The 27,620-nt window shown below is 38.3% G+C and overlaps 1 protein-coding gene and 1 pseudogene across 2 annotated transcripts; one reads left to right on the forward strand and one right to left on the reverse strand.

The window, feature by feature from the left end:
* Window positions 1-1,547: 1,547 nt before the first annotated feature.
* On the forward strand, window positions 1,548-27,514 carry TBX18 (T-box transcription factor 18; the record flags this gene model as incomplete). Its single annotated transcript, XM_084228324.1, has 8 exons — window positions 1,548-1,854; window positions 3,071-3,275; window positions 5,412-5,513; window positions 8,729-8,900; window positions 15,391-15,558; window positions 19,057-19,121; window positions 25,179-25,273; window positions 26,745-27,514. 8 exons carry the CDS (start codon window positions 1,548-1,550, stop codon window positions 27,467-27,469), a joined length of 1,839 nt encoding a protein of 612 aa, XP_084084450.1. The 3' UTR covers window positions 27,470-27,514.
* On the reverse strand, window positions 19,228-19,584 carry LOC311167599 (large ribosomal subunit protein eL43-like; annotated as a pseudogene). Its single transcript has one exon. The product of its transcript is annotated as a large ribosomal subunit protein eL43-like (transcript).
* Window positions 27,515-27,620: the final 106 nt, after the last annotated feature.

Below are 27,620 nucleotides of genomic sequence, written 5' to 3' on the forward strand. Positions count from 1 at the left end.
AACAGCAACGGTTGTGGAGGTTGAATTGAGTAAGGGGTGGGGGGGGCTTTTTATACTAAAGATTTAAGAGTAGCATGAATCATGGTTTGTTCACGAGAGATTTGCCTTATTTACAGCAAGCCTATTTTTTTGTTAATCCTGACAAAAGGTCGAATTGAAACTACAAGACAAACTGTACAGACATGTTTAATGTTATTCGATTTAAAACGTTGTTTATTTATTTTTTTGTTTTAAAGAAAGAGTTGGTTCTTTAAAAAACAGAGAAAAGAAGTGGCGAATTATCAAACTCAGGACAAATATGAAGTTACGTAAAATCACAGACATTAAAAAAATACTTCAATGGAAAATTTTACTGCATCTTAAAACTCATTTCACTTTGCGGAGTTTTCAGGAGTTTTCAAGTTCTCATCATTAAAGACATACAGGATCAGACTATCGTGCCCACGTTTAAAACGAATGCTCATCTTCTGAAGAAAGAGAGGCTCTGGAAAGGGCGTGCTTTTTCTGACTAGTTCTAGTGAAGGACTGAGTGAGCAATAAGGTAAAAATGTGCTCTCCTAAAATACAAGGGACATAAATATATCTTGAATTCCCTCTCTCTCCCTAAGCAAAATGCAAGGAGTCAAACTTTACTAATTAAGCCTCATGCCATGCCCAGCTGAGAGCAAACGCGACTACAATAGATGATGGACTGTTTAAGGGAAAAAAGACAGGCTGGTGACTGTGAATTTCTCCCCACTCGGAAAATAAGTTGCAGCAATGTTAAATGATAAGGGTGTGGGACGGATTTTAAGGTTTCTTGAAAGATTCTTCTAACTTAGCAATCGTCTTGGTTTCAAGCCAGGAGCCTCGGCCTTTCCAGGTCCCGAAGAGGAAAGCTGGACATTCCGAGGCTGGAAAGGGCTGGAGGCAGGGAGACCGTCGGGCTCAGGCGCCTGCGGCTGGCGCTTCCAAGCCAGACGGCGGCGCTTTTCACTCTTAGTTTTTTGCAACCTTGTAAGGAAGTGGGCGCGGGCTGCGTGGGGTCGGCGCTTAGGATTGGCCCTTCCTTTAGGTGATTGACGAGGCCCCAGACTCCGCCTCTGCCGCTTTATTGACACTAATGAGCAAGTTCTTCCCACCGCTCTCCTGCTTGGAAGTGCTGACAGATCAAGGCAACAAATTTCAATTACAATCCCTAATTTGTGTCCGCAGAGTGTTTTTTACCCATGTTAGTCCTCTCTGGCGCATCAGTCGAGGCAGATCTTGGAGCAGCAGGAGGAGGTGGAGGGGGTGGGCGTGTGGGTGTGCATCAGTGAGAGAAGCGCGCGCGAGAGCCCGAGGGAAGGAAACTTGGCGGGCGCGACGCTAGCTCCTCGGATCCCAACACAAGCGAGAAAGAGGAAACGCAAAATTCGTTTTTGCCCGAGGCGGGGAAGGGGGCAGATCTCGGCCTGCTGGAGGCCCTGAGAGTCGTTCCAATTCGGGTGGGGGGAGGCGAGCGAGTGTGCGCGTGTGCCCGCGCGAGTGTATATGAGCGAGGGGCGGGCGGGCGGCGGGCGGCGGGGATGGCCGAGAAGCGGAGGGGATCGCCGTGCAGCATGCTGAGCCTCAAGGCGCACGCCTTCTCCGTGGAGGCGCTGATCGGCGCGGAGAAGCAGCAACAGCTTCAGAAAAAGCGGCGAAAGTTGGGCGCAGAAGAGGCCACCGCAGTTGGAGAGGATGGAGGCTGCAGCCTCGGCGGCGGCGCGGACGGAAAGGGCTCCTCCGAGGGAGACGAAGGCGCTGCGCAGCCACCAGCCGCCGGGGCCGCGTCCGGGCCCGCCCGGAGCTGCGCAAACCTGGAGCGGAGCTGCGGCTCCCGCGAAGCCTCGGGTGAGTCGGCCCTTTCTTGCCTAATTTCCTCCCTGCGCGTCTCCTCCCAGCTCTCGCTGGCCCGCTGGCCGCCGAGAACCTGAACTTCTGGGAGTTGCAGGCGCGCGCGCGCGGTGCCCAGAAGTGCCCAAGGCAACTCAGCCACCGGCGCCTTCGCCTTGGGCGTAAAGGCGCAGAGCTCTCCGCCGCCCTGGCTGCTGTCGCCGTGCAATCCCGTGCGCCCCCCAGACGGCTAAAATGTCGCTTCCATCCGAGCCTCGCAGGCCCGTTGCATCCCCGGCGCGCTCAGCCGCGGCTGTTTGCGGTGCTCGGCGCTGCAGATCTGTGCTCTCCGCGGCTGCCTCCCTTGGGGTTCCAGCCAATGGGTGCTCTTTTTTCCTTTCTCAACTTTTCAAAGCTTGGAGATGGGGTGTGTGTGTGTGGGGAGGGGGGATTTTGCGACGGCATAACCCTCTCAAAACCGGAACGAATGCCCTAAACCGTTGTGGCAAACCAGGAAGAGGGCGGCGTATTTGCAAACGTGGTTTCCCGAGGGGTAGCTGAGCCTTTCCCGTCCTTCCCATCTCATTCCCGTTGCCAAGGCCGACGGCTACCACTCTAGGGCTGACTTATCGCGTTCTTGTCGTTCTTTGGCTGCTTGGCTAGGAGCTCAGCGCGGCTTGGGAGTTTGGTGAGAGCGAAATCTGAAAGGTTTTCTCAAGATGCCTCTGGCTCTGCCCAAAGCTCCGCGCCTCAGACGCCTGATGCTCAGGGAGGCCCTGGCACTTGGGGCGTCTTTTTGTTGGGTGCGCTCGCGGGTGCGGGGGTGGGGGGCTGTCGGAGACTCTCCACTGGGGATTTGGATTCAGAACCCGTCTCTGGCTCGGTTGGGCACGGGTCCCAGACCTTGACAAAGGCGCTGCGAAAGTTACTTTGGGGCCTTGGCCGGGCGGAGGCCAGGGGTGAATGGGATGGACGCCGCCCAGTGCGCACCTCTCCTGGTTTTGATCCTTAGATGCCAAGGAGGTGCCACTTGAATGCCAAGTGTCTCTTTGGAGAGCCAAGCGAGTGTTTACTCCGTGCGCCGGTTTATTAGAGGGACCAAGGGAACAAAATATTTCCCCTTTCCTCCTGGTCCTTTTCCTTTCCCCAGCAGCCTGTCTAGGGGTTCATCTCTGTGGCCGGCTTCCCCTTTGGAACCCTCACCGGTTACCCCTCTTTGCCCTCTGCTGCTCAGGCGGCTGTGAGGACGGCTTCCTGCAGGGTGCGTCCCCGCTGGCGTCGCCTGGAGGCTCCCCAAAGGGCTCCCCAGCCCCTGCCCTGGCTCGGACTGGTACTCCGCTGCCTTCACCACAGGCCCCGCGGGTGGATCTACAGGGAGCAGAGCTTTGGAAACGCTTCCACGAGATCGGCACGGAGATGATCATCACCAAGGCGGGCAGGTAAAAGGCTAAATGGAGCGAGGGGGAAGTCCCCCAAGGCGTCTGGCCCTGGCCTCACCCTACCCCTCGGTAGTTTCAGGAAGGAAATAGGCCTGCAGCGCGGGGCGTCTCAAGCTAGCATTTTCCCTACAGACTCCGGACGTGGCCCCCGACTTTAACATTTAAAACTAGCTTTGCCTACTTACCCCGGAGAGCAGTCGGTGAGGGGCACAGCCTGGCCGTCCTCTTTATGGATGCTAGGGAGACCGACACTCACCGACTCTGCAGATGCGGGTAGCCCTTCGCTGTTATTAAGCCGAGTGCACGGTAGTTACAGATTCTCGTGATCTTATTTGCATTTAAGATATTTATTTAGGTTCTAGTTATCATTTCTGGAAATACGGAACAGCTTCCTTCTTTCCCCACCTCTCTCCTCCTTTTTAAAAACCAAAGTGTACTCTTAGTTTAGCAAACTGAACATCCAGGCTGGTTCTTGATCAAGAAGTTTCATAACAGTGTGAGAACATGACGTCTTGTGCTATTTCCATTAGACTAGGATGAAAAGTTACGGAATCGCCAGTAAAGCATGCTTAATCCTGCAAAAATAATTACCATAATTAAAAAAAGTTTTGTTTGTAAATTCACAGTTAAGTGTTCGAATATTTTCCTATATGAGTTCACACCTTCTCCTACATTTCCTGAAGAACACTAAAAAATATTTGTAAGAAGCTATGTTTTTTGAAAGTGTGAAATTTGCACGTCTGTCAGTAAAATAAGTGGATGTGTTAGATCATTTGAATTTGAGATAGTCACAGAAATACTTGGTTTTTTAGAGTTTTCATTTTATTTCCCTGAAATCTATGAATAGTATCTTCCTTAAAAGGAACTCTAAAAAGCACACACAACTCTTTCAGAGAGTTCACATGGCAAAAACCTGGACAGCATAAAAGTATCCAAACTTATTAGAAATTACAAAAACATATTTTATTGAATCCATATGCTTACCTTCTACATTTTCACAGAGCTTTTATTAATGATCCGAATTCATTCTTCAACAACACAAAGCAACAGTTGTCTTATAAAGGATGTAGTTAAAGACCTTTACTCTTTATCTTACAGGTGCACTGAAATAACACTAAAACAGCCTCGTAGTAAACAGTTTTCGTGTCTAGTTAGAAATAATGGATTTTCTTTTCTCTGGAGTGGTCTTTAGTGGCATTATTGTTATGGAAAAATTGTAAATAACTACTAAAATTTTTTGTTATGAGGTTAAATTAGCAAAAATTAGATTAACTGAAAGGATCTTAGAAATAAATCATGAGCTGAAAGTTAAAAAAAATAACAGCTCTACTTGTGTTTTATATATAATAATTTGCTCTTCTATTACTACTATGTGCTTTTTAAAAGATAGGCGTATTTATTATAGTTTCTCTTTGATGTTCATCTCTGGGAAGCCAAGAGAAATACAAATTTTCCTTTGTTTTAATTAGCAAAGTTTGGGGAAGGTGTGGGTGAATAAGAAAGTATTTTCAGGGTGTGATGGGGGAAAGGAGTGATTTGGTAAATACACATTGTGTTTAGTTTCTGCTTTCAATAAAGGAGTTTTACTATACCTTTCAAATTTAGAGCAACTTTTGCACTTCACCTTTACCATGCTGCAGACAGGAAGTCCTGTCTCAATAAAGAACATATTGTTTGGTTATAGTATGGCACATTGACTCCTTGTGGTTTTTTATAACCCTTTTAAAATTTCACATTATAATATATTTTATCACCTTTAGAAATTCAAATTTTCTATTTCCACCATTTGGAGCATTTTATTTTCTGTATTATTAAAATAAATGTACTTATTGATTTTTGCTTAAAAACTAAAATACTTTCTTTGGTGCCATTACTTCTTCAGTGTACAGTTCCTTTGTTTTTTACTATATTGACATTTCAGTAAACACAGAATGAGTGTATAGGGTAAAGCAAAATTACATTTAAATTTTGATATGTCCTGTGTTCTGATTCTTTGAGTTTCATCACCGGAGTGAATGCTATAAATTTGTCCATATGAAAAATAGAGACTCAAGAGGTTTCTTTGCTTATTCATCCTCCATGTGTAATCACAAACACAAACAAAATCCACTGCTCTTTCCACCTCTTCTTTATTAGGCGCATGTTTCCAGCAATGAGAGTCAAGATCTCGGGATTAGATCCCCACCAGCAATATTACATTGCTATGGATATTGTACCAGTCGACAACAAAAGATACAGGTATGATGATGATGGGATGAGTGCAAAAGGATAAGAAAAACACTAGGATTTTACAGGCAATGCAAATCAAAGGTATTTGATCTGTGGCAACTGTGACGCTTATTTCAGAAGTCTATAGAATTCCTAGGTCTGTAATCCAACCCTTGTCTGGTCTAGTAGCCCTGACGATGTCTTCTCTTGCAGTAAAGGTAGAAACTTAATTTTTGTTTTGCTTTTAAAAGATACAGAAATGTCTTCAAGTATTGAGGACTTTTAATAGGGGCCACTTTAGTGTTGCTAAACTATGCCTTTCATATTAATTCACATTTCGGTCAGGATTTTGAGAGGAAATGTTAAGCAAAGCCTATAGATATACATACATATTGTTTAATACAATGTTTTGGTTTTTTGTCATCTTTTAAAGTTCCCTTTATCTTGTTTTGTTCAAAGTCAAAATTGCAACTGTTTGTAGGCTTTGCTCCTTTCACTTGGGAAAATTATTAAGATTTTTTTATGACTAAGAAAAATAAAATCTCGTAATTCATTATAATATGAAGATATCTTTAAATTGGTGTTGAATTTGTTACCTTATTGTTGTGCTTTGTTGGTAGTTAACAGGGTAATTAAAAAACTTTGTAATATTTGGATTTTGAAAGAGGATATACTTGTATAAATATCAAGTAAAGTTGGAAAAGATATACTTTCTTCAGTTTCAAATCAACCTTTGTTTTTTTTCTTTTGCAAGCAAGAAAATCAGCAGTTTTCAATGGCTGCTCTTTATTTTCCTGAGTTAAAAAATGCTGACATTTAAAAAAGGAAAATTTTAGTGGAAGATCAGAGATGCTATTTTAAATTGTGGTCTGTTTCTGTTCTTTTTTCATAAATAGCTAAAACATTTAGTAAGTTTTTAAGTGAAATCAGGTTTAGTTTTATCACTTTTTAGAATTAAGGGAGTTGTTTTATTGAAACAGGTTTATGGTGTCAAAAGCATACAGATTTAATTAGTAAAGGCACATATGGAATACTAAGAATGGGTAATAAAAAGGACAGTTTTGTTATTGGTGTTTTCGTATTATTGTGTTTACTGTTGTATTTATTTAAATTAACTCATTACAGAGTTTTGCTAAAATTATCTCCTGCATAGCAGTAGCCATGAGGCATTGAAATTTATTCTCTAAATATACTTGACTTAAAAATCTATATTCTTATTTGTGTTTTATGCTGAGGAAGATAGCATGATTCTTAAAGAATGTAGGAATTATTCCTTTCTAAGGATGTCTTTTTCTCCAAATCTCCTCTGTATGTTTTGTATAGTTTATTTTACTTAGCTGCTTCTTATTACTCTCATCTAAAAACAAGATCAATTTCAATTATTAGTATTAAAATATCAGATTATAAAAAGGTCAAATATTAAAATGTAAACTTGGTTTCACTTAAATGGCTTCCCAAGAAGAAATTTGTTTTAGCATTTGTATTTAGAATGCTTCACAAAGAATACGTAACATGAAGCAGTAACTTAATGAGTTTGGATTTTTGAACTATTCAGTATGGATACTTTTCCAAAGTTTTGCTCCTATTACTCTATTTTCGTAATACCTCAATTTGTATTTATAATACACTTTTGTCTTATATTTCTAAGAGGTGCATTTTATTTTTTGACTCTTTTAGAAATAGTAGAAAAAATACATTGCTTTATTCTGTTATCAAAGTGTAGTACTTAGTCAAGTGAAAAATGATTGTGACGTACTAGAGTGTGAAATTAATATTCACCAAGGCCCATACAATTAGGAACTTATTAATTGAAATTATACTATAGCAATCAAGGGAAGTTAAAAATTTAAGTTTTCTTAATTTTGTGATTTTTTTTCCCCTAAGAAAAGGAACTAAAGAATTTAAGGCAGATTGACTTCAAAATAGATAAAACATGTGACCATAGTAAAAATAGAGGGCTTTATTAGATATACTATGAAAACATTTCATACTATTTTAAAAAGAATTTGCATGCTATATAAGTAGAATTCTCTGAGATCATTTCAAATTGTTGCTTTAAATGGTATGACATTTGTATTGGAATGCAGCTAAGAAATGGGAGAAAAACACCTAAGATTATAATTTCACTTTTCTAAGTGTTTCCTAAATCTAGTAGTTTCTAGTTTTTGAGTTAGTGTATTATAAATTACGATAATTAGCAATAATATGAATATAGAATTAAATATCATGAACTTATTTATTACTTCAAATGTTATTTAAAATTTTTGACATAAATGTCAATATATTTGATACTTATAAATAAACAGAATAGGATTTTCAGAAAAAAGTATTAGAAAAGTGTAAAATTAATTAGATAGAATACCACTTCAAAGAATACCATTTTAACTAGTGGTATTTTGAAAGCAATTTGAAGCGCTTTTTATAATTATCAAGAAATATAGGAGATAAAGGCCTATGTTTTATGACTGTATGAAATTTTAAAGTTAAACTGGATAGTTTATCCTCAACTGAGAGTGTAATAAAATTAGAAAAATTATTCTAAATGATTAGATAAAACCTTTTTTCCTTTGAAAACAAGAGTCACTGAATTTCTGAAATTTCCCTTGCCTTTTTATCATCTACCCCATCATTTACATAAGCCTAAAATAGGTAGTAATCTTAAAGACAGGACTTTTCTAGATAACTTTTAAGTACTCTTAGGATTTACTTAAAGATGAGCTTGACAATGTAATATTTATGATTTCATGTCAATTAAACATCCAGATTAAAAAATGGAAAATGTCAGAATACAGACAGACTGTCTGACATGAATAAGTGTGATTCATAAGAATTTAGATTGTTGCATTTTTGGTGGTGATAGCATGAGTATTAAGATAGTTGCACTAAACCCTTGACACACCACTTTGTGTAGTCAACAGACCTCTGCTGCCTTGGAGAGTTTTTGAAAAGTGCTTGAAACTTATTTTATATGCATTGAACATGAGGAGCAAATCCTCTAGTCTTGAAACTGCTAAAACATCATGCAAAAGTCAAAATAAGTCATTCCAATAATGTGGTCATTTTAACATCTTATTAATTTTGTGTAGTATTTTTCCTCAGCAAGATTTCTACACTTTATTTTAACACGTAAGTAACTCTGGATTTTTGCTCTTTGCCATTCCAGAGTATACATTTCAGCTGTTTGTACTGGGTTGGAAATTCCAGACTAAAGCAGAAGTCCACATAACCTTGTCATTGTCCTCTAGGTATGTTTACCACAGCTCTAAGTGGATGGTGGCCGGTAACGCTGACTCCCCTGTGCCACCTCGGGTGTACATTCATCCAGACTCACCCGCCTCAGGGGAGACTTGGATGAGACAAGTGATCAGCTTCGACAAGCTCAAGCTCACCAACAATGAATTGGATGACCAAGGCCATGTAAGTAGATGGCCACCCTAGTATACCGCCAATAGGTAGAATGGCATGTTTATACTGGGCCTGATTAAGAAATTACTTTTTTTAAGGTCATAATAATTGTCTTCTGATTGATCAGAATGTGCATAAACTGCAAAATCAAAGTCATATTTGCATTAGAAATTATGTTTGTGCCTTGAGTATCCTATGAAGCATTTAATAGGTTAAAACTAGATACTGGGGTAAAGGAACCACAGGCAGACGTTTTTTTAGCCAAAACATTTGTTCAAAATCCCATGAGGTGCTAATTATTCTACTCGGAATATGAATACTTGGGATTGGGGTAACAGGGATAATGGTTTATTGTGTCCTGCCTGCATCTAGCTCTCTTCCCTGCTGAGGCTTATTGCTTCTCAGTAATGACCCAGGCTTATGTTGTTTGTGTGTTCCGTCTGCAAGTTCCAGATTATTTAGTAATGACATCTAATGTGTCAAATATATTATAATAATACTTCCTTTTAGTCTTCAAACTGATGAAACATCATACATAATTCAAAATAAGTCATTCCAATAATTCGGTCATTTTAAAACCTTATTAATTATTTTATGTAATATTGTTCTTCAGCAAGATTTCTACACATAATTCTAATAAATATGTAACTGGATTTTTGCTCATTTCTGTTCAAAGTTAGCATTTCAGTTAAGTTTCTGTTATTTTAGAGGTTTTTGATTGAGGCAGGATTGGAATGCTTTTTGAAGAGTACATCATACATAAAAGGAATACCAACTAGTTTATTTTTCAAAGGGGTGATATAAAGATAGCTTATTTGTGTGCAAATCTCTTTTTAAAATGCAAGCTATCATAAAATCATAATACAATGGTGATAGGATATGATTTGCAAGTTTTTAGACACTATCTTAATTAAGCAATTGACCTTAATGAAAAAACATTCAAGTACTAATTTTATTGTGGTACAAATACAATATCCAGATTGTTAAGTCAGATCTAGAAAAATCTCACATTGCTAGTGCTTTTGCTTACTGCCTTTATGATTTAAAATAGAATCTGAAAAGTAACAAGACTGTATTTTATTTTTGAATCTAACACCATTTTCAGTATTTTAGTGCATTAGCTTGTTTCCTTGCCTATTATTCTTTATTTGTAGTCAGGTTGTAACAAGTTATTTTTCACTTGACTGAGGTCAAAGAAAATAATTTTTTTTTCTGTCATATTGAGGGTTGCTGACTGGAAATGTTGTCAGCATGACCATTGAGGTGTTTTTTTAATTTTTTTAAAACAGAAAATTTTAGATTAAATGCCACTCAATGTTACTTGCTTTCAATACTTTAAGTATACTCCATTCCTCTGAGTCCTGTAATTTGAGAATATATCTTTTAAGAGATAATTGGATCTGAAACTAGGCACTGCCATGAATAAGGTACAGATTTTTTTAAATAATTTAAATCAATATAGTCATTTTATACTTTTAATATTTTACATCAAAGTACTGCCTTTCTCATGTCTAGCATCTAATATTAGATATTGTTCTAACAGTTCATCTATATGATTTTTAACTTGGTAACTTTGCATTTTATTTAAAATGGTCTTCTCCAGAGAAACAGAATCAATAGAATTTGTATTAATATTTATATAAGATTCATTTAAGGAATCATATCACAAAATGTAGGGACTGGCAGGTCTAAAACCTGCAGGACAGGTTGGCAGGCTGAAGATCCAGAGACAGTCCAGAGACACAATTACTTCTCTGTGTACCTCAGTCTGTCTCTTAAAGCTTTCAATCTATGGGATGAGGCCCACCCACATTATGGAGGGTAATCCTCTTTACTCAGTCACCTAATTTAATGTTAATCTCATGCAAAAAATATCTTTGCCACAACATTTAGACCAATGCGTGACCCAACTCTAAAGAAAGTGACACAACCTCCAACTAATCAAGCTGTGAACTCAAATGAGTGGTGGTTGTCTAATTTGCTTTCTGAATTGCTCTCTTAATTCTTTTTTCCTCTCAGCTTCCAGTTTTATTCTCCTAAAGGTGAACAAGTATTTACATAGTGATTTGTAAACTCCATAGAGAACTGGGACTTGGATTAATTTAGTGAATGATTACAGTAGTCAAATCCTCACGGGACTGACTGAGACGTGAGCTTATGTGCCATTGTGGTTTTCTACAAATCACTTTTCAGCTTTCCAACTGCCAGGGGTTGTTTAGAAAGAGATATTGGTGAGACCCTAGAGTAGAAATATTCTACTGCTCCACAGCTAGTTTTTGAATGTTATAAAGACTTTGTAATCCCTACTTGCTCATTGGGGAATTCATAGCCAGATTTATATTGGACCAGTCCTTGGATGATCAGCGTGCTTGGGTAGGGCATTTCCTTCAAGGTGCACATTCACAGGAGGAAAACATTTAGGTGATCATTCCCATGAAGAATTAGAAGTCATTAATATGGTGCATCATGAACCTTGGCAGGATTTGTACCCACTGTGCTAGGGAGTAGTGCTTTGGAAGGAAGGACCAGGCAGCCACAGCCAGGGAATCTGTGGGATGGCCTGTTCTCCCAGCTGCTGAGGATTCACTGATAGAGTTGCCCTAGCTTCAAGTTTGTCCACCCCCTCATCCCATTTCTCCCTGAGAATATGTGGCAGGCAAGATAGTGCAGGGGGGATTGCCAGGACCTCCCTGATGGGAGGAACTTACAACAGCTTAGAGGTCCAGCACATTCACACGCCTGGACAAGTGTTTTCCACTCTTGAGCCTTGGTTTTCTTACGGGTTATATTGGAATCAGAGGATTTTGAGTGAATCAAATGACCGGTTGAATTTGAAAGTACGTGGGGAGTAGGTAGAGAAACTGTACAGTTTGGAAGCAAGAAAATTACTGAAGGAAGTATGGAGGCAGAAATTCCTCTTCCTTGGGGGACCACAGGCCTTTTCTCTTGAGGCTGTCAACTGCATGCTTCATATACAGTGTCACGCCTGAAACAAAACAAGGTCACATTGCTGTGGAGCATGTGACCTGTGTTACTGCCTTGATTCCACTATGCCAAGTGAATCACCAAAATGCAGGGAGAGCCAGGCTTTGTTACTAGCTTCTACTTAAACCGTTGCTTGACTTGTTCCAACGCTGCCATTTAGGCCATCTAGAAAATTCCAAAGTTAGTAGGTAGTGTTTCCTCATTAAACTCTGTTGTAAGGCAGAACACTGCTGGTGTGTATGTCAAACCACAGGCACTTTAGCCCTATCAGATCAGAAGAAAGTAATATGCTTATTTTGATGTAAACCTAATTATCCTTAAAGTGGAAAAAACTTTGTGTTAACCTGAATGTGAAAAAAACACCCTGTGTTTGTGGACATAGAGCCATGTGACTTTCTGTGCTAATAAGTAATACCAAAAAGAAGCAAAAGTCTTCCATCTCAATAGGATAGAGAGCATGGGACATGCAGATGAGGTGTAATTATTTTAATTTCTCTAATACGCTTTATCTTCGTGGTCTCCTGTTGATAAGGCTAGTGATTCTCCTGCTTCTACTTGTTCTATTAAATATGCAGATTATTATTGACTAGTCAGCATTATAATTTTGATCATTCATTAGAAAAACAAGTAATGCTCTTTTATTAAGAAGAACTGTAGCTTGTTTAGCATTTCCTACAATTTTCCAGGGATTTACTAAATTCCTATAGATCATATTAGAAATATATCATTTTGCTTAAATAATCTTCAAGTTACTAAAGTGCAAAAGAAGCATATGTCAACTATTTCTGTACCCTACCCAAACATAACCTACCTTAAGTCATTTTGGAAATTTAGTATGTTTATAAACAAGTAAATACAATTAAAATGTGTATAGCTATGTGGAGAAATATGTTTGAGAGATCTTCATGAAATAAGAACCTCCTTTTCATTGACTAGTAAACAGAAACCCAAATCAATTTCTGTTTTTATCATTCTAGGTCAGCTCCCTCCAATATCCTGAAACTGGGGTTGCACTTATTTCTTTTTGTTTAATGTCATTTTCTCCAATTAATCTTCCACTGTGGAACTTGTAGATCCTTAGACTTGTTAGAATTAAATCTTGTTTCTCTGTTTTTAAAACTTTTTACCTGACGCACAGCAAGATATACATGTTATGTTATGACCACCCACACACCATACGAACAGTAAAGCAGTACTTACCCTTACTCCAGGCACACACCCATTTTTCCACTTTATTTTATAATTTTATTTACTTAAAATTACTTCTGGGTATAACCATATATTGATTTCATGAAGCACTAAATGGAATACTGAAATTTCAGTAATCAGACCAGGAAAGAGAACTTTCTGAGGCTGCAGATCTGTGTGTTTGTCCCCAGCTATCCTACTCCCTTATCCTCCGCGTCAAGCATGACCATGGGCATGATCTTTAGTTCTGCTTATCCAGGCATTTCCTCCACTGATAGAAAGAAAAAAAAATTGAGGAAAAGCCACCAAAACTGACCACAGTGCTGGTCACTCCCAGTCAGTAAGCCATCCTCTATGGCAGTGAGCACCCTCTCCAGGGATGGGATGATATGTGTTTGGAATGATCAAAGATGCTGAATTCTTTCTGTGAAACTGTCTGCATCCTGAACAACCTGAGACTGGTCAATCACTGTTTTTTGTAACTTTTGTGTAAGCATCTTTCCTTCATCTCCTAACACCCAACCTGAATTTAAATCCTATAGTTCAGGAAAGATATAAATCTGTTAACTAAATTCATTAATGAATACCTGAATATGTATTCTCAGTAGCAAATAGAAAATCCCAGTGAATGAGAGTATTTCCTTACCCCATCCCACCACTGGCCTTGAAAGCGTAAAGCATAGGACCTCCCTGGTGGCGCAAGGGATTAAGCATAGCACTGTGAAGCTATCCATGGCCTCTGCAGCACGAGTTCGATCCCTGGCCAGGGAGCTACCCACATGGCACAGCAGATCTCTCCTGTGTTGCCTGCTGCTCCCCTCAGCAGTGTGCTTCAGTAAATCTGCCTGTTCTGCTTCCCACTGTCTCTGGTGAATCCTCTCATCCCCACACCTCTGGCCTGTACCCCAGTTCTTGTATGCATAAATAAATAAATCTTAAAAAAAAAAGAAAGCATAGAGCCTTTCCCACAGTTCTCCTCATCCAGAGATGATCACATTCATATCTTTCTGTGGGTTCTTTTTGGTATTTTTATGTTGTTGGGAGAAGTTTATACACAACTTGGATCTTCTTTTATCATTTAAGACTCAAAAAGAAACATTTTATTATGTGGTTAAAATGACCTAAACAACATTAGTAACAGTGGAATAATACTGTGTCCCATTGTGTGAACTTTTATTTACCAACCCAGTCTACTCCTATAAGCAGTTTATAGTTTTTCCATGGTTGTAAATGGCATGATGCTCATCTTTGTACGTGTAATGCTTTTCTGGTATTGGAATAGTTACTTAGGAGAAATTCTCAGAAGTGGAATTAGAAGATAATTGAACCAATTATCACGTCCCCCTAGCAGAGTCTGAGAGTATTCCCTGACATCAGGGTTTTGGAAGCCTTTTTGTGAAGGAGACATGGACACAGGGTTATTTGGACAAGTGAAAAACTTTTACATATAAGACAGACCCTGGAGTATCCTCACAGTTTTCTTTGCCCTCAAATACACATGATAGTCACCAATAGTAAAATAAATTCCTTCTAAAGAAAACCTCATGTGCAAATACTTTCTTTGGGTGGGATGAGCGTGGTGGAATTTAAATAATCATTTCAATCCCATTTTTTAAGAATAATGCCATATGATTTGTTTATCATCTAAATTCTTGTTTTTTTTTTAAAGATTTATTTTTATTTATTTATGCATATAAGAACTGGAGTGTAGGCCAGAGGTGCCGAGAGGTGAGAGGATTCACCAGAGACAGAGTAGGGAGCAGGACAGGCAGATTTACTGAAATACACTGCTGAGGGGGAGCAACGGGAGAGACAGGAGAGGTCTGCTATGCCATGTGGCTCTGCTTCTTGGCCAGGATTGAACTCAGATCACAATGGCTGCTGATAGCTTGATGGAACTGAGACTTTAATCACTGCACCACCAGGGAGGCCCTCAATCCCATTTTTTAATTTTATTAGTTTGGACTGGTTCATTTGGCTCATTGTAAATAAAATGCTTATGATTGTATTATTGCATTTCCAGCAATAGAAATTTGATATTCAGTTTTAATGGTTGTATATATCATTCCACTAAAATAGCGATTTCTTTTTTTCTTTTGTATTTGATGACAAAGTTTACAGATAACTTTCTAAACTTCTCTCCAATATTGATATGTTCTGTTAAATGGACACTTCTGCATCCTTAGAACTTTTCGTTTATTTCACCCTTTACATGGTTAGTCATGGTGTTGAGATTGAGATCAGTTTATTTATTTCACCCTTTACATGTTTAGTCATGGTATTGAGATTGAGATCAGTTTCCTGATAAATTGACTTATTTCCTTGACAGATTATTCTGCATTCTATGCACAAATATCAACCACGAGTCCACGTTATCCGTAAAGACTGCGGAGACGATCTTTCCCCCATCAAGCCCGTTCCGTCTGGGGAAGGAGTGAAGGCTTTCTCCTTTCCAGAAACTGTGTTCACAACAGTCACTGCCTATCAGAATCAGCAGGTATTGTTCTCAGAACTAGTATCTTTCTAGATTCTTCTTTTCAGGCATAACTAGAAAGGTAGCTGTCCTTTTCACTGTATCTAAACAATATGAATTATCATAAAGCAGTTTCCATCTGTGATGTCCAGGGTATGTGATTGTGTGTGTATTATAATAACAATTCTTGGTGCATAATTCCCCCAAGTAAGACTATTCTAGTGTGTCTCAGATCAAAATGTATCTCTCAACTGGTTTACTTTCCATTTGAAGATAATTAAATCATGATGTCACAATTAAAATAAGAAAACATGTGTATCACCCAGGATTAGACATGTAAAATTGAAAAGTGAATTGGACATGGGATTTGGTGGCTTACTTTATTTTAAAACTGCAGTCTATCATGAGAGATATTTCAGAAGAATTTATCCTACATGATCATTTTGGTATATATATATATACAAAAAGGGCTATTTTTTTTCAAGATATGCTTTAATTGTGATAGAAGGTATGTACATGCTTATAATCTGAAAGATTGGTAATTATGGAATAATCCTTTCATAAAATTAGAAATCATTTGAAAAGCAAAATATGTTTTCTTCTGTATGGATAAAAATATTTCTTTTGATTTTATTTTTTATTTTATATTTTTTAAAAATTGTATTACTTTTAATTGAGGTAGTTTCCAACATTGTATATGATTTAGGGGTATAGATTCACACCTCTTCAGATGTTTTTTAGCACACTAGGCCCACCACCAAAGAACCAATAACCTTCCACCGCAGTTTGTTGAGCCCACTCCCTGATTTAGGCCCCATTCTGTACCTTCCTCTTCTGGTAGCCCCAGTTCTGCAGTCAGATTTCTGGAGTTTGGTTTGTCTGGACCATTCCCATTGTTTTGTTCCTTTATATTCAATATCAGTGACTCATACGGCATTAGGTTTTCTCCTTATGACTTATGTCACTTAGCATAATCCCTACCAGTTCCATCCATGGCAAAATTTCATCTTTTAAATATTTGAATAGTATTCCATTGTGTGTGTGTGTGTCTGTGTGTGTGTGTGTGTGTGTATGTATAAAAGATAAAATAGCAAATCTCTAGCTAGGCTCACTAAAGAAAACAGAAAAGGAGAAAACAATAAATAGAAACAAATGAGAAGTTACAGAGGATCATAAGAAACTACTATGTACATCATTTTACCAAGAAATTGAATAACCTGGAAGAAATGGGAAAATTCTTAGACGCACACAAACTTTCAAGACTGAGTCAGGAAGAAATAGAAAGCCTGAACAGTCCGTGAGTATAAGCAAGGCAATTGAAACAGTAATCTAAAGTCTCCAAAAAAAGAAAACACAGGACCAGATGGTTTCTGTAGTAAGTTCTAATAAACCTTCAAAGATGAACTAATACCTATCCTTTTAAAACTTTTCCAAAAAACTGTGGACGAGGAAATGCTTCCAAACACAATTTATGAGGCTAGCATTAACCTGATACCTAAAGGAGACAAGGACATCACAAAAAAGAAAACTAGACTAACAAATATCCTTGATGACCATAGATGCAAAATCCTCAATAAACATTTCTTCAAACTTGTATCAAGTAGGTGGGGAATTGAATAAGCGGCAAATATTTGACCTGTGCAATTCCAGCCAGTTTTCCTAAGAAAGAGCAATGTACTTGATGCTTGTGTGATTTGTGCTAGGGTTTTTTTTTTTTTTTAATTTCAGTGGTCTGCAGAATTATTTTAGGTCTCCACTTCTCTTTGCATTTTATATATCTATCAGTAAAAATGTTAAGTCTTTATAATCTCTCTGTTGTAATTTCTTTGGTTTTGAAACTTCTTAGGCTGAGAGGCTCAACACTCTATTTTAGGAAGGATTATAAAATTGAACTTTAGAGAGGCTAAGATAACTAGGAAGATGTTCTTAAAATATGTGCACAAAATGACTTTCTAAGAAAAAGTAATGCATGAGGAAAAATAACAGAGACATTAATATCTTTTTAATAATCCCAGGTTCTTTTTCCCCTCACCTCTCTTCCTCTTCCCTTCTCTCTCACACACATGCACACAGAAATTAACTTACATGTGTATTTTTTCCCAGCCCCTGTGATAAAATAAATGAGATGCAGTGGGCTTTTGGTACATGGTGGTGATTAACAACAATTAGCAAATGATAACAAATCAATTCAAAAATAGAAGGGAGGTTGCTAACTATAAAATATAGTCATTTTAATTTTTTAGCCCCAGCTATTGCTATGCAGCCTGCCTGCTGGTTAATAGTAATGGGCTCTGGTAACTGGGGTTCTCCCACCTATTAACTTTGTAATTGTAGAAACCAAAGCCTCACTTAACAAAAAAACATAAAATTGTGATGTAAATTACTATGCATAAATTGTGATGAAAATTAGTACAACATATGCAGCATGCACTCAACAAATATAATGTTAGTAATAAAGATAATGATATTAGCAATTGTCATATACTTCTCTCTTTTGACAAGGCACCATTAAATACATTTGCACTTCAAAAAAATACTGTTTTAAATGAACATTTAAATTATTTAATGTTGTTGAAACATTATTTAAATGAATAGAAAACTGCGCCATAATGATCTGTTAAGATTTCCCAGAATGGAAATCATGGGTAAGTACTAAAGTCTTGTATTAATTTTATCTTTATAACGTAGTTTTATCCAGATAGTGAGTATTATTTGGTGCACATGTATCTCAGATGTTGCATGGCTCGTTGGAGCATGCTGAGACCATTTACAGGACACTATGGGCAGACTGCTGATGATGTTCCAAAGATGCCTTGCTTTGCTTTTGTATTATCCAACAATGTTCATCCTTAATGAAAGTGATAAAATCAGAAGTGTTTGTATTAACTGCAGATTGTTATGTCAAAGAACACAGATAATAAAGCATGATGTGCCTCTTAGAAAAAAGGCTATACATTCCTTTGGGCCAAATGGAGGTCTGGTAGGAAGTAGAATAGATGGGATGTTATTAGTGTCAATTTCAAGTTGGCATAACTAAAAAAAATATTCTTAATGGAAACAATTAGATTATTTATTACAGCCCCCCCAAATCTTGGGGTCTCATTGGACAAAAGCTGAGTATAAATCAACAAGTAAGAGTTGTAGTTCAGATTAAAATATTTCTACTATAGGTATAAGATTTAATCCCATTAGGACCTTCCAAATATCCTTGGATTCCAAATATCCTTTTCCAGGGGTATTAAAAGTAAAACAAACTTTTATCCTTTTACTAGAACTTGAATAGGGATGGGGAGTGCCCAGTGTCTTTTCCACAGCAGATGAGTATTTTAGATGATTTCTGAAATTTTCTTACTGCTAAAATAACAAAATATGTATCTGGGAAATAGGGAAAAGGAATACAATAGAATCCTTTAATAGTTAATTTTGGAATTAGTTGTAGTTGTCCTATACTTTCCACTTACAATAACCTCAGTTGCCATTTATATAAGATCTGATATGATTTTTTTTTCATCTGTTCTGCAGATTACTCGCTTGAAGATAGATAGGAATCCATTTGCCAAAGGTTTCCGAGACTCTGGACGTAATCGGTAAGTTAGTGTGAAGTCTCTCTGTGATAAATATATTTGATTTTTTTTTTGTTACATAAATTAACCCATCTATTATAGGCTGGCAATGTTTCAAATTATGGAATTTCTACTGGTCTTTCAATTCCTTCAGAAGTTATCTGATGAAGGACTTGACTGTGACTGCAGAAGTGATGTTTCTGTCATGAAGAGTTAAAACTAGCCTATCCAGTGTTAAACCCGAATTCTGACATAATCCACACAATACTAAATACCACCAAGAAACAGACTCACTGTGTGTCTAGACACCACCAGCTACCACAGTGCCAAATCCCACAACTCTCCTTTCTATCTGTTTTGCCACAGAAGGAGCAAGTGCACTTGACATGTTGGCTGATTTCAATTTTCTTTACCATTTTCCTGATGGAGATACCATAAATGGGCCCGTATTTACTGACTATCCCACCTTCTTGGTGCATTTGTGCATGTTGCCACATACTGGGTCCAATTTTATTATGAATTTTCATTTATAAAATTAAATAATAGTGTTGAATAATTGTTGAAATAATTGCTCATGAAGATTCAAGTTTGTTAACACTATTGGGCCTTGGAGATAATTTATTTTGGGGTGTATGTATGTATTTTGGCCTGCCCACTTCTAAGGTGAACATTAATGTGTGATTCTGGGGTAGAAATGGAAGTTTTAGCATGTGTGGTGCTGTCTCTGAAAGGACCCCTTCAGGCCCCCAGCCCCCAGCCTGTATCCTCTCTGCCTCTACTCTTGGTTTAGAATCTACTTGGTGATGTCACACCTATCGATTGATTCTGCCTTTGGAATATGACGGGATCTCTTGTTCCCTCAGATTTCCAGCTTGAATGTGAAACTACTCCCCTTTGCCAAGATGCTCTTTACTTTCCAAATTTGTCTTGGCTCAGCAAACAGTCACACACTTGTTTATTTTTTCTGTGTCTTGTTTTATGGTGTTTGTACTAAGTGGGAGACCTACAATCATAAAATCTACCCTATTACTTTTATCAGAAAGCAGATCACCCTCGTCTGTGTGCCAAGAGTTTTTGAATTTATTGATATGTTTTTATTCCAATACAGTATGGTACATTTTCTAAAGTAACTGTTGATAGTAACATAGAGTAATAATAGATTAATGTTCACCAAATGCCTTTTTAAGGTAAGACTTTAAATATTTTAAAAGTGTCTTGTTTTTAAAAGGAAATATTAGAGCATTTTTTATTACTTTGCTCCAGAAATTTTTCTAATACTCCTTAAAAATAGTTTGTGTTTACATGAAGTCAAAATTCTAGTCATCTTATTTTAGGAACAATTTTATTTTAGTATTTGGAGAAAATAATCAGTAGTATGCAGATTTTAGTTCTTTTTAGCTGATTAATTGGTCAAGGTAAGTGTAGACAGAGACCTTTTCTCAGAATATACCCATGTGTCTGTAGACTTGATTTCATGCTAAATGCATTGTTTTAAAAGCATGCAGTGTGAGGACTAACGTGCAGCGAAAGTGTACTGACAGGGCTTCCCTCTGAAATTCTTCACTCGATAGGGAGGTTTGAAGGTATTCCTGACACATGTTGTCTGCTATATTTTAGATGTCTGTTTCAATGTGCAGAAAAAAAAAAAAACTTTTCTTATGTTACATTAGCTCCTGGTTAACTTTCCTTTTCAGTGGCATCTCTGGAAATTGAATAATTTTGTAACTGAGGTGGTCCCTGATGAGGTGGCTGAAGGGAGCCTTCCTGTGGAATAACTCCTTTTCTACTTGGACTAATATTTGGGTAGAATATTTTTATGGTTTTAGTTATCGCAGGATAGTAGTTACCCATTTAAAAGTGTTGAACCACTTTCAGTTCTCTTCATAAGCAGAGAAGGAATTATTGAACTTTACTGGAACTCTAGGAGAGTGTACAGTCAGAAACTGTGATCAGGCTACTCTATAGCCTGATCTATAGGATTGTTTTAGCAAAGACCCCACTGCTGTTGACACTGGAGGACTACACTGCTATAATCTGTTGGTTTATATTTGAAGCAATAAATGTAAAAATATTTTTAAAGTATATTAAATAGATAATAATACTGAATAAAACTTCTACAATTAAAAGCAAAATGATAAGATGACTATGATGGGTTTTAGGAACAATTCTAGATCCATAAGCATAATGAAGACATGTTTGGTTTTTTAATTTGGTCAGTGAAAAAAAATCAGTAGAATCAGTGAAAAATGACAAACTCTTATTTGGTATGATCAGGTCAAAATGCTAAGTTTGATAACAGTTCTTTCTTTCCCTTTGGATGTTTCTGGAGTTTATCGATAGGGAATCTAAGGGCTTGCTACTGTTTCTTTTCTAACTCTAACACTTTCAAAGTTTTCCATGAATGTATTAAAATAATGAATTATGCTTTAGCACTTTTAAACTTTTACTAAAATTAAAATTTTTTTATTTAGCAACAAATACTTAAGCAATATCTAAGTAATGTCTTAATAAATGGAAACATGTTGAACCTATACAGAGCTAGTTAGTGAAATAAATATTTTCACCTTTTTTTCTCATTAAATTATTTCCACTCATTATTGATGTTTTCTTTAGTGCTTTTTGTAGAATGTTCAATATCTATAGATCAGTATTCCATCTTGTAAAAAAATGTTTTAACATTTTTCCATTGATAAATTCAAAAGACATCTTATATAGAAAAGAATGAATTTAGTCAGCTTTAAAGATTTTCTTTAAAAAAAGTCCAAATTATATATTAAACTTGGTGATGGGGGTGGTATTTTTTAATATGCTAATGGAGAAGGAAGCCCATGAGAAAAAGTTTCAATATATATCTTTATTACCCCGGTTGTATCGTGCTATTGTTATTGCTTTTAAAAACAAATTCTATTTTATTTTCCCTACAAACATGAAATAAACAAATTGAGCAGGACAACAAATATACATGAACTTGTGATTTTTTAAAACTTTATAAAATAGTTTGCTTTAATTAAAAATTATTCCTTCCTGGCTATTTATGGTTCTACAGCCTATTTTATAGGAATCAGTAGCTTCAGCCCTTAAAAGCTCTCCTGCAAGACATTTGCTATGTGAAAGAGAATTTATGTGCTGAGAATAGTTTCATTCTTCAGTTAGGCCTTAGGTTTGACCCTATAAAATTTTTTACTCAGGAAGGTACAAAAATTTCTTCTCTTTAAATACTTCAGGAAAAACATAACCATTTTACTAAATAAACTTGGCTATTTGATAGCATAAATTAGGGTGGTGATAAAATGTGGAAATTGTTCAAAGGCATCTTGTATAAATTATCGCCTTGACTACACTCCTGCAGGAGGTGCCTTTTATCTTTTCTTTAACTAGACGGGAAAGTCTCCATTACTGGAGAAAATGAAGGCTTTTTAAAAAAAGTCCAGATTCAGCTAATAAATATTTTATAACTGTTTCCTGCAAAATATCTGAAATCCTTTCTGGAACTTGCAGTGTGAAACAGCAGCCTTAAGAAAAATATCAAGAGCTCAAAATCAGATCACTTGTAGCTATGCCACTTTCACATCTTAGGGTTAAATGTTTGTGATGATCAGTAGCTTATCTCCCAAAATTTGTTCTATGAAGTTATATTTGGAGCATAATAAAATTTGCACTGCTAAAGCAAAGCCCTCAGAGATGCTCGTCTCTTTTCTCTGTAGTTAGTAAATTTCTAAGTTTAGTAGATGCTCAATGATTACCTCCTAGGAAACACCCCTTGAGACAATCACCCCATGACCTCTTTGGTAACCTTAATATTTAAAACTACAATTACTAAAACTACAATTTGACTAATTACTAAAACTTCATTTTAAAACTACAATTACCATCTATATGGTAATACAAAAATCAGTTTTATAAGAAATTGTATCCTAACATTCCTTAGCATTTAAAAACTTTGTTTTTCAAAAGACATAAAACATTAGCATAAATGCAAGCTTAATATAGAGTAAGCAGCACCCGATATTCATTAGTTGAGAGTTAATGCAACCTGCTGTACATCAAATATTACTAAGTGCAGTGATCTTCATTTGGTCTGTAGTCAGCCACAGGTACAATGTCCAGTTTGGGAGAAATCATTTAGTATCAAACAACTTTTCAGCTAGATGGGGATTCAGAGCTTTTGTAGACTAATCCTCACTTTGTGGAGAACTGAAATGTAGGGAGGTTAAAACATTTACCTAAGGTCACAGTGTGAGTTTTAATGAGTTATGGTCACTACGCAGTTCTTCAACCCAGTATCCTCTCCAAGACATGACCACAAATAGTCCTTTCTGTGGTATAACAAAGCCAGATTCTGCCCTGTTGTGCAGCCCAGTAAGGCACATGCAGGTTTTCTCGTGTCCAGCTCTTCCCTTAGGTAGCCTCGTACTGTCACTAGTAGAACAGGTGACTCTCTTTGAAGTGTTCCCACTCTGAACACTCTAAGGAAGCAAATTCTATGGACCAGGTGAGATGCTTTTATCTGCACAGATCATGCTACTATAGCGGGCAGTGAGCTTTCACCATGTGGTATAGGTGTTGACTCTCTGAGATGGTTTTCTGTTGTCTTAGATTCTCGTTGATTACTCAGACTTGAAGGGAATACAGAGTGGGTGGCACGTTAAGTCTACACCATTAAAGATTGACCCTATCTCTTTTTCTGTGTTAAACGCTGGCTGTTTGTATTAAATAAAACTGTATCTATTAATCACAAGAGTTTCCTGAGTTTTGTGTGCCACCAAGAGAGCAGGCATTTCCTACAATGGGATATGTTTCATGAAAAGCACAATTCATCTAGAAGAACAAGGTGGTTGTTCTGAGGTGAGGTGAGGTTCTAAGGTGGTTGCTGGCGAGGCCTTGAGAATGACTAGTTGAATAAATGGCCTCTTTTCTAGACCTTAAAGGACTTGGTTATCAAATCAAAGGAGGGCAAGACTGAGTCACTTTATGATAGGAGATATATGCATTATGTATATATTTAGAGTATTTGCCCTGGTTTTACCATATACATGTCATGCTAATAATCTACAACCAACTTAGGTTGTCTTTTCAAGTATGCATTCTGTAGTTATGTGTAGGGGCTTTGAAATACTAGTTCCATATACCATTCTACCCTGTGAGGTCATCTTCTGTGAACCCTGGCACATTGAGTTGAGAGGTCAGTAGCCCCCTCCCCAACCTCCAGGCTCCATTGGGAGAAGAGTCTATCTGGCTGGGTTGGGTTTGGTGGACATTGTGCTCCAGAGAGATAAAGAGAGAGAGAAAGAGAGATCAGTTTTCTTGGATGGGGGCTCTTCTAAGTTGGTTGCTGAGGCATCAGATGATGGACAGAAATGCCTCCTAGAAAAGAGGTGGCTTTAAGGGCCTCTCTGGTGGCGCAAGGGGTTAAGCACCACACTATGAAGCAATCTGCAGGCTCTGCATGAGTTCTATCCCTGGCCGGTCAGGGAACAACCCACATGGTGCAGCAGACCTCTCCTGTCTCGCCCACTGCTCCCCTCAGCAGTGTGTTTCAGTCAGTCTGCCTGTTCTGTTCCCCATTCTGTCTCTGAATCCTCTCACCCCCCTGAGTCTCTGGCCTTTACCCCGGCTCATGTATACATAAATAAATAAATCTTTAAAAAAAAAAAAGAAAAGAGGTGGCTTTATAGATGCATGCTCTTGTGCCAAGGCTTCCTCATTGGAGAGGAGTAATGTGACAGGAAGAGTGGGTGGGTTCCAGATGATGACAGAGCCTTAGGTTCACATCAACCTTGGACTCTCTTTACCTTAGTTCCTTAGTCCACAGAAACAGTCTCTCATGCTCAGCAGTTGGCTAAGTTCTCTGAGAATGTGCCAGGACATCGTAGCTGGCTTCCATTCTTTCATGTGCCTGGTGGCAGAATGGAAGCCCATCTCTGAAGCACTGTGATCTGCCTGTGCCAAACTCCTAACCTGCCAGTTGTAGGGGGTACTCTCAATGCCAGTGCTGTCTTCTGAGGAGCTTATTACTTCTGAAGGCTCCAATTGCTCCTAACTAGGCTTCTTGTTCACCCCCATTCCAATCCTTCAATTTAGAATGGGTTTGGAAGCCCTTGTGGAGTCATACGCGTTCTGGAGGCCTTCACTACGGACTCTTACCTTTGAAGATATTCCTGGAATTCCCAAGCAAGGTAAGTCACAGTCTCTTGGGTCATATATACAGCCATCTCTTGCCTAGAAGTTTAGGTGCCAAAAAAATGCACGTCATTATTTACATTTATAATGGCAGCCTCATCACCAACATCCTCCTATTGTAGAATCTGTGTCCTGTAGGTATAAGATGGATCAAGAAAAGTGACTGTTGTGGTCAAAGGTCAAGTCTTGGATGTTTTATACTCTCTGTATATGTCATGGGCTTTCTTCCCCCTTAAATTTCTTATTAAAATAAGAGGTACACCAATGGGCTCTGATTCCAGGTATACCTCTCAAGGACTTGTCAGTGCTCCACTCAGTTTTCTTTTTCTTGTCAGTGTCTTTCTTCTCTTCTTCAGCAGAATTGCCTCTAGGTAGGTTCTCCTGTTCAGTTTATGATAAGAAAAGGTCAGCACACTCGCGGGAGGCTTCCCTGAGCTCAGCTGTTTCCACTAGCCCAGGGGTGATGTTTCCTCCTTACTCTGTGGGTAGGACCCTCAACTCACTTCTGCCCTCAGACTTTGATGCCTGATCCTGCCCAGCATCCCAGTGAGAATTTAGCATGCTGGGGTTTTAATCATCATTAATTGGATTGGGTTTTTAGATTATTTTGAGAAGCTATATAAAACACTGTCACTATAGCCATGAAGGTTTTACAACCTGTCCAGTCCCTGGAATTCACCTCTCCCCCTCATTTCTGTCAAGTGTGCAAACATCAATCTGCTAGCAAATCCAGAGAGGGGGCAGCACCACCACTGTTATTGATTGTGCAGTGGTTACCCACCCTCTCTGTTTCATGGGGCTGTTTATTTGCTGGACGCCTGCTTTTGTATTAGCATGTGAGTCACCAGCCTACTTTCTGGTTGGAAATAAGATTTATTGTAGCAGCCAAGTCCTGTGTGGCAAAATCATTGACACACACAGTTTCCGTGTGAAGCTGCAAATAGATTTGAAGAGCTTCAACCAATTCAGCTCTTTGTTTTGATCCCATCTTTTTTTCTTATAAGGAAATATATTGACTCAGAGCAAGCTCTGCTGAAAGGTGGATGAAAGAAAGGTGATGGTTAAACATTTGGAATAAGATACAGAGTAAGATGAAATTTTTATTTTATAAAGTTGCCAGAAAAGTCATATTTGTAATGTTTATTATAGTCAAGTGGGAAAACTTCGAGAAAGCTAATTGAGGAAGAAAATGTGAAATTTCTATCTGGTGGTGTCCTAATAATTATGCCAAAACAAAAAAAGCATCACCCCCTGGGGAGATCATTTATGTTGAGTATATTGAAAGGAGCTTTGTTGAAAATGTTTCAATCTGAATTCAATTAAATGACAATTCTTTGAGCACTAAGACGATCTCCTTTTCATCTTTGTAGACCCCTTTCAACATACAAGATCTAGCTCACATTTATAAAATTGAAAGGAAAAGATGGCTGTTGAGTCACTGCTTTTACATTTCAACTTCTTTTATAGGAAATTCAAGTTCTTCCACATTACTCCAAGGTTCTGGGAATGGTGTGCCTGCCACCCACCCTCATCTTTTGTCTGGCTCTCCTTGCTCCTCTCCTGCCTTCCATCTGGGTCCCAACACCAGCCAGCTGTGTAGTCTGGCCCCAGCTGACTACTCCGCCTGTGCACGCTCCGGTCTCACCCTCAACCGCTACAGCACATCCTTGGCCGAGACCTACAACAGGCTCACCAGCCAGACCAGCGAGACCTTTGCCCCACCCAGGACTCCCTCCTATGTGGGCGTGAGCAGCAGTGCCTCTGTGAACATGTCCATGGGTGCTACTGACGGGGACACCTTCAGCTGCCCACAGACCAGCTTGTCCATGCAAATTTCGGGGATGTCCCCCCAGCTTCAGTACATCATGCCTTCACCCTCCAGCAATGCCTTTGCCGCTAATCAAACCCATCAGAGTTCCTATAACACTTTCAGGTTACACAGCCCCTGTGCTTTGTATGGATATAATTTCTCCACATCCCCCAAACTGGCTGCCAGTCCTGAGAAAATTGTTTCTTCCCAAGGAAGTTTCTTGGGGTCCTCACCGAGTGGGACCATGACCGATCGGCAGATGTTGCCCCCTGTGGAAGGAGTGCACCTGCTTAGCAGTGGGGGTCAGCAGAGTTTCTTTGACTCTAGGACCCTAGGAAGCTTAACTCTGTCATCATCTCAAGTGTCTGCACATATGGTCTGATGAAGCCTTTAAGTTAAACTACAGTTGAATTGGTCTAATGTATTTTCTTTCTTTGTTTTTTCTCCTTTTTTTTTAAGCAATCTGAAAAGAAACTTTCAGTAGCTTTTAAAATGTACATATAATAATAGGAAATGAAGGCTCACCGAGTTTT

The sequence above is a fragment of the Talpa europaea genome, assembly GCF_964194135.1.
Source record: "Talpa europaea genome assembly, chromosome: 2".
In the NCBI taxonomy this organism is placed as follows: Eukaryota; Metazoa; Chordata; class Mammalia; order Eulipotyphla; family Talpidae; genus Talpa; species Talpa europaea.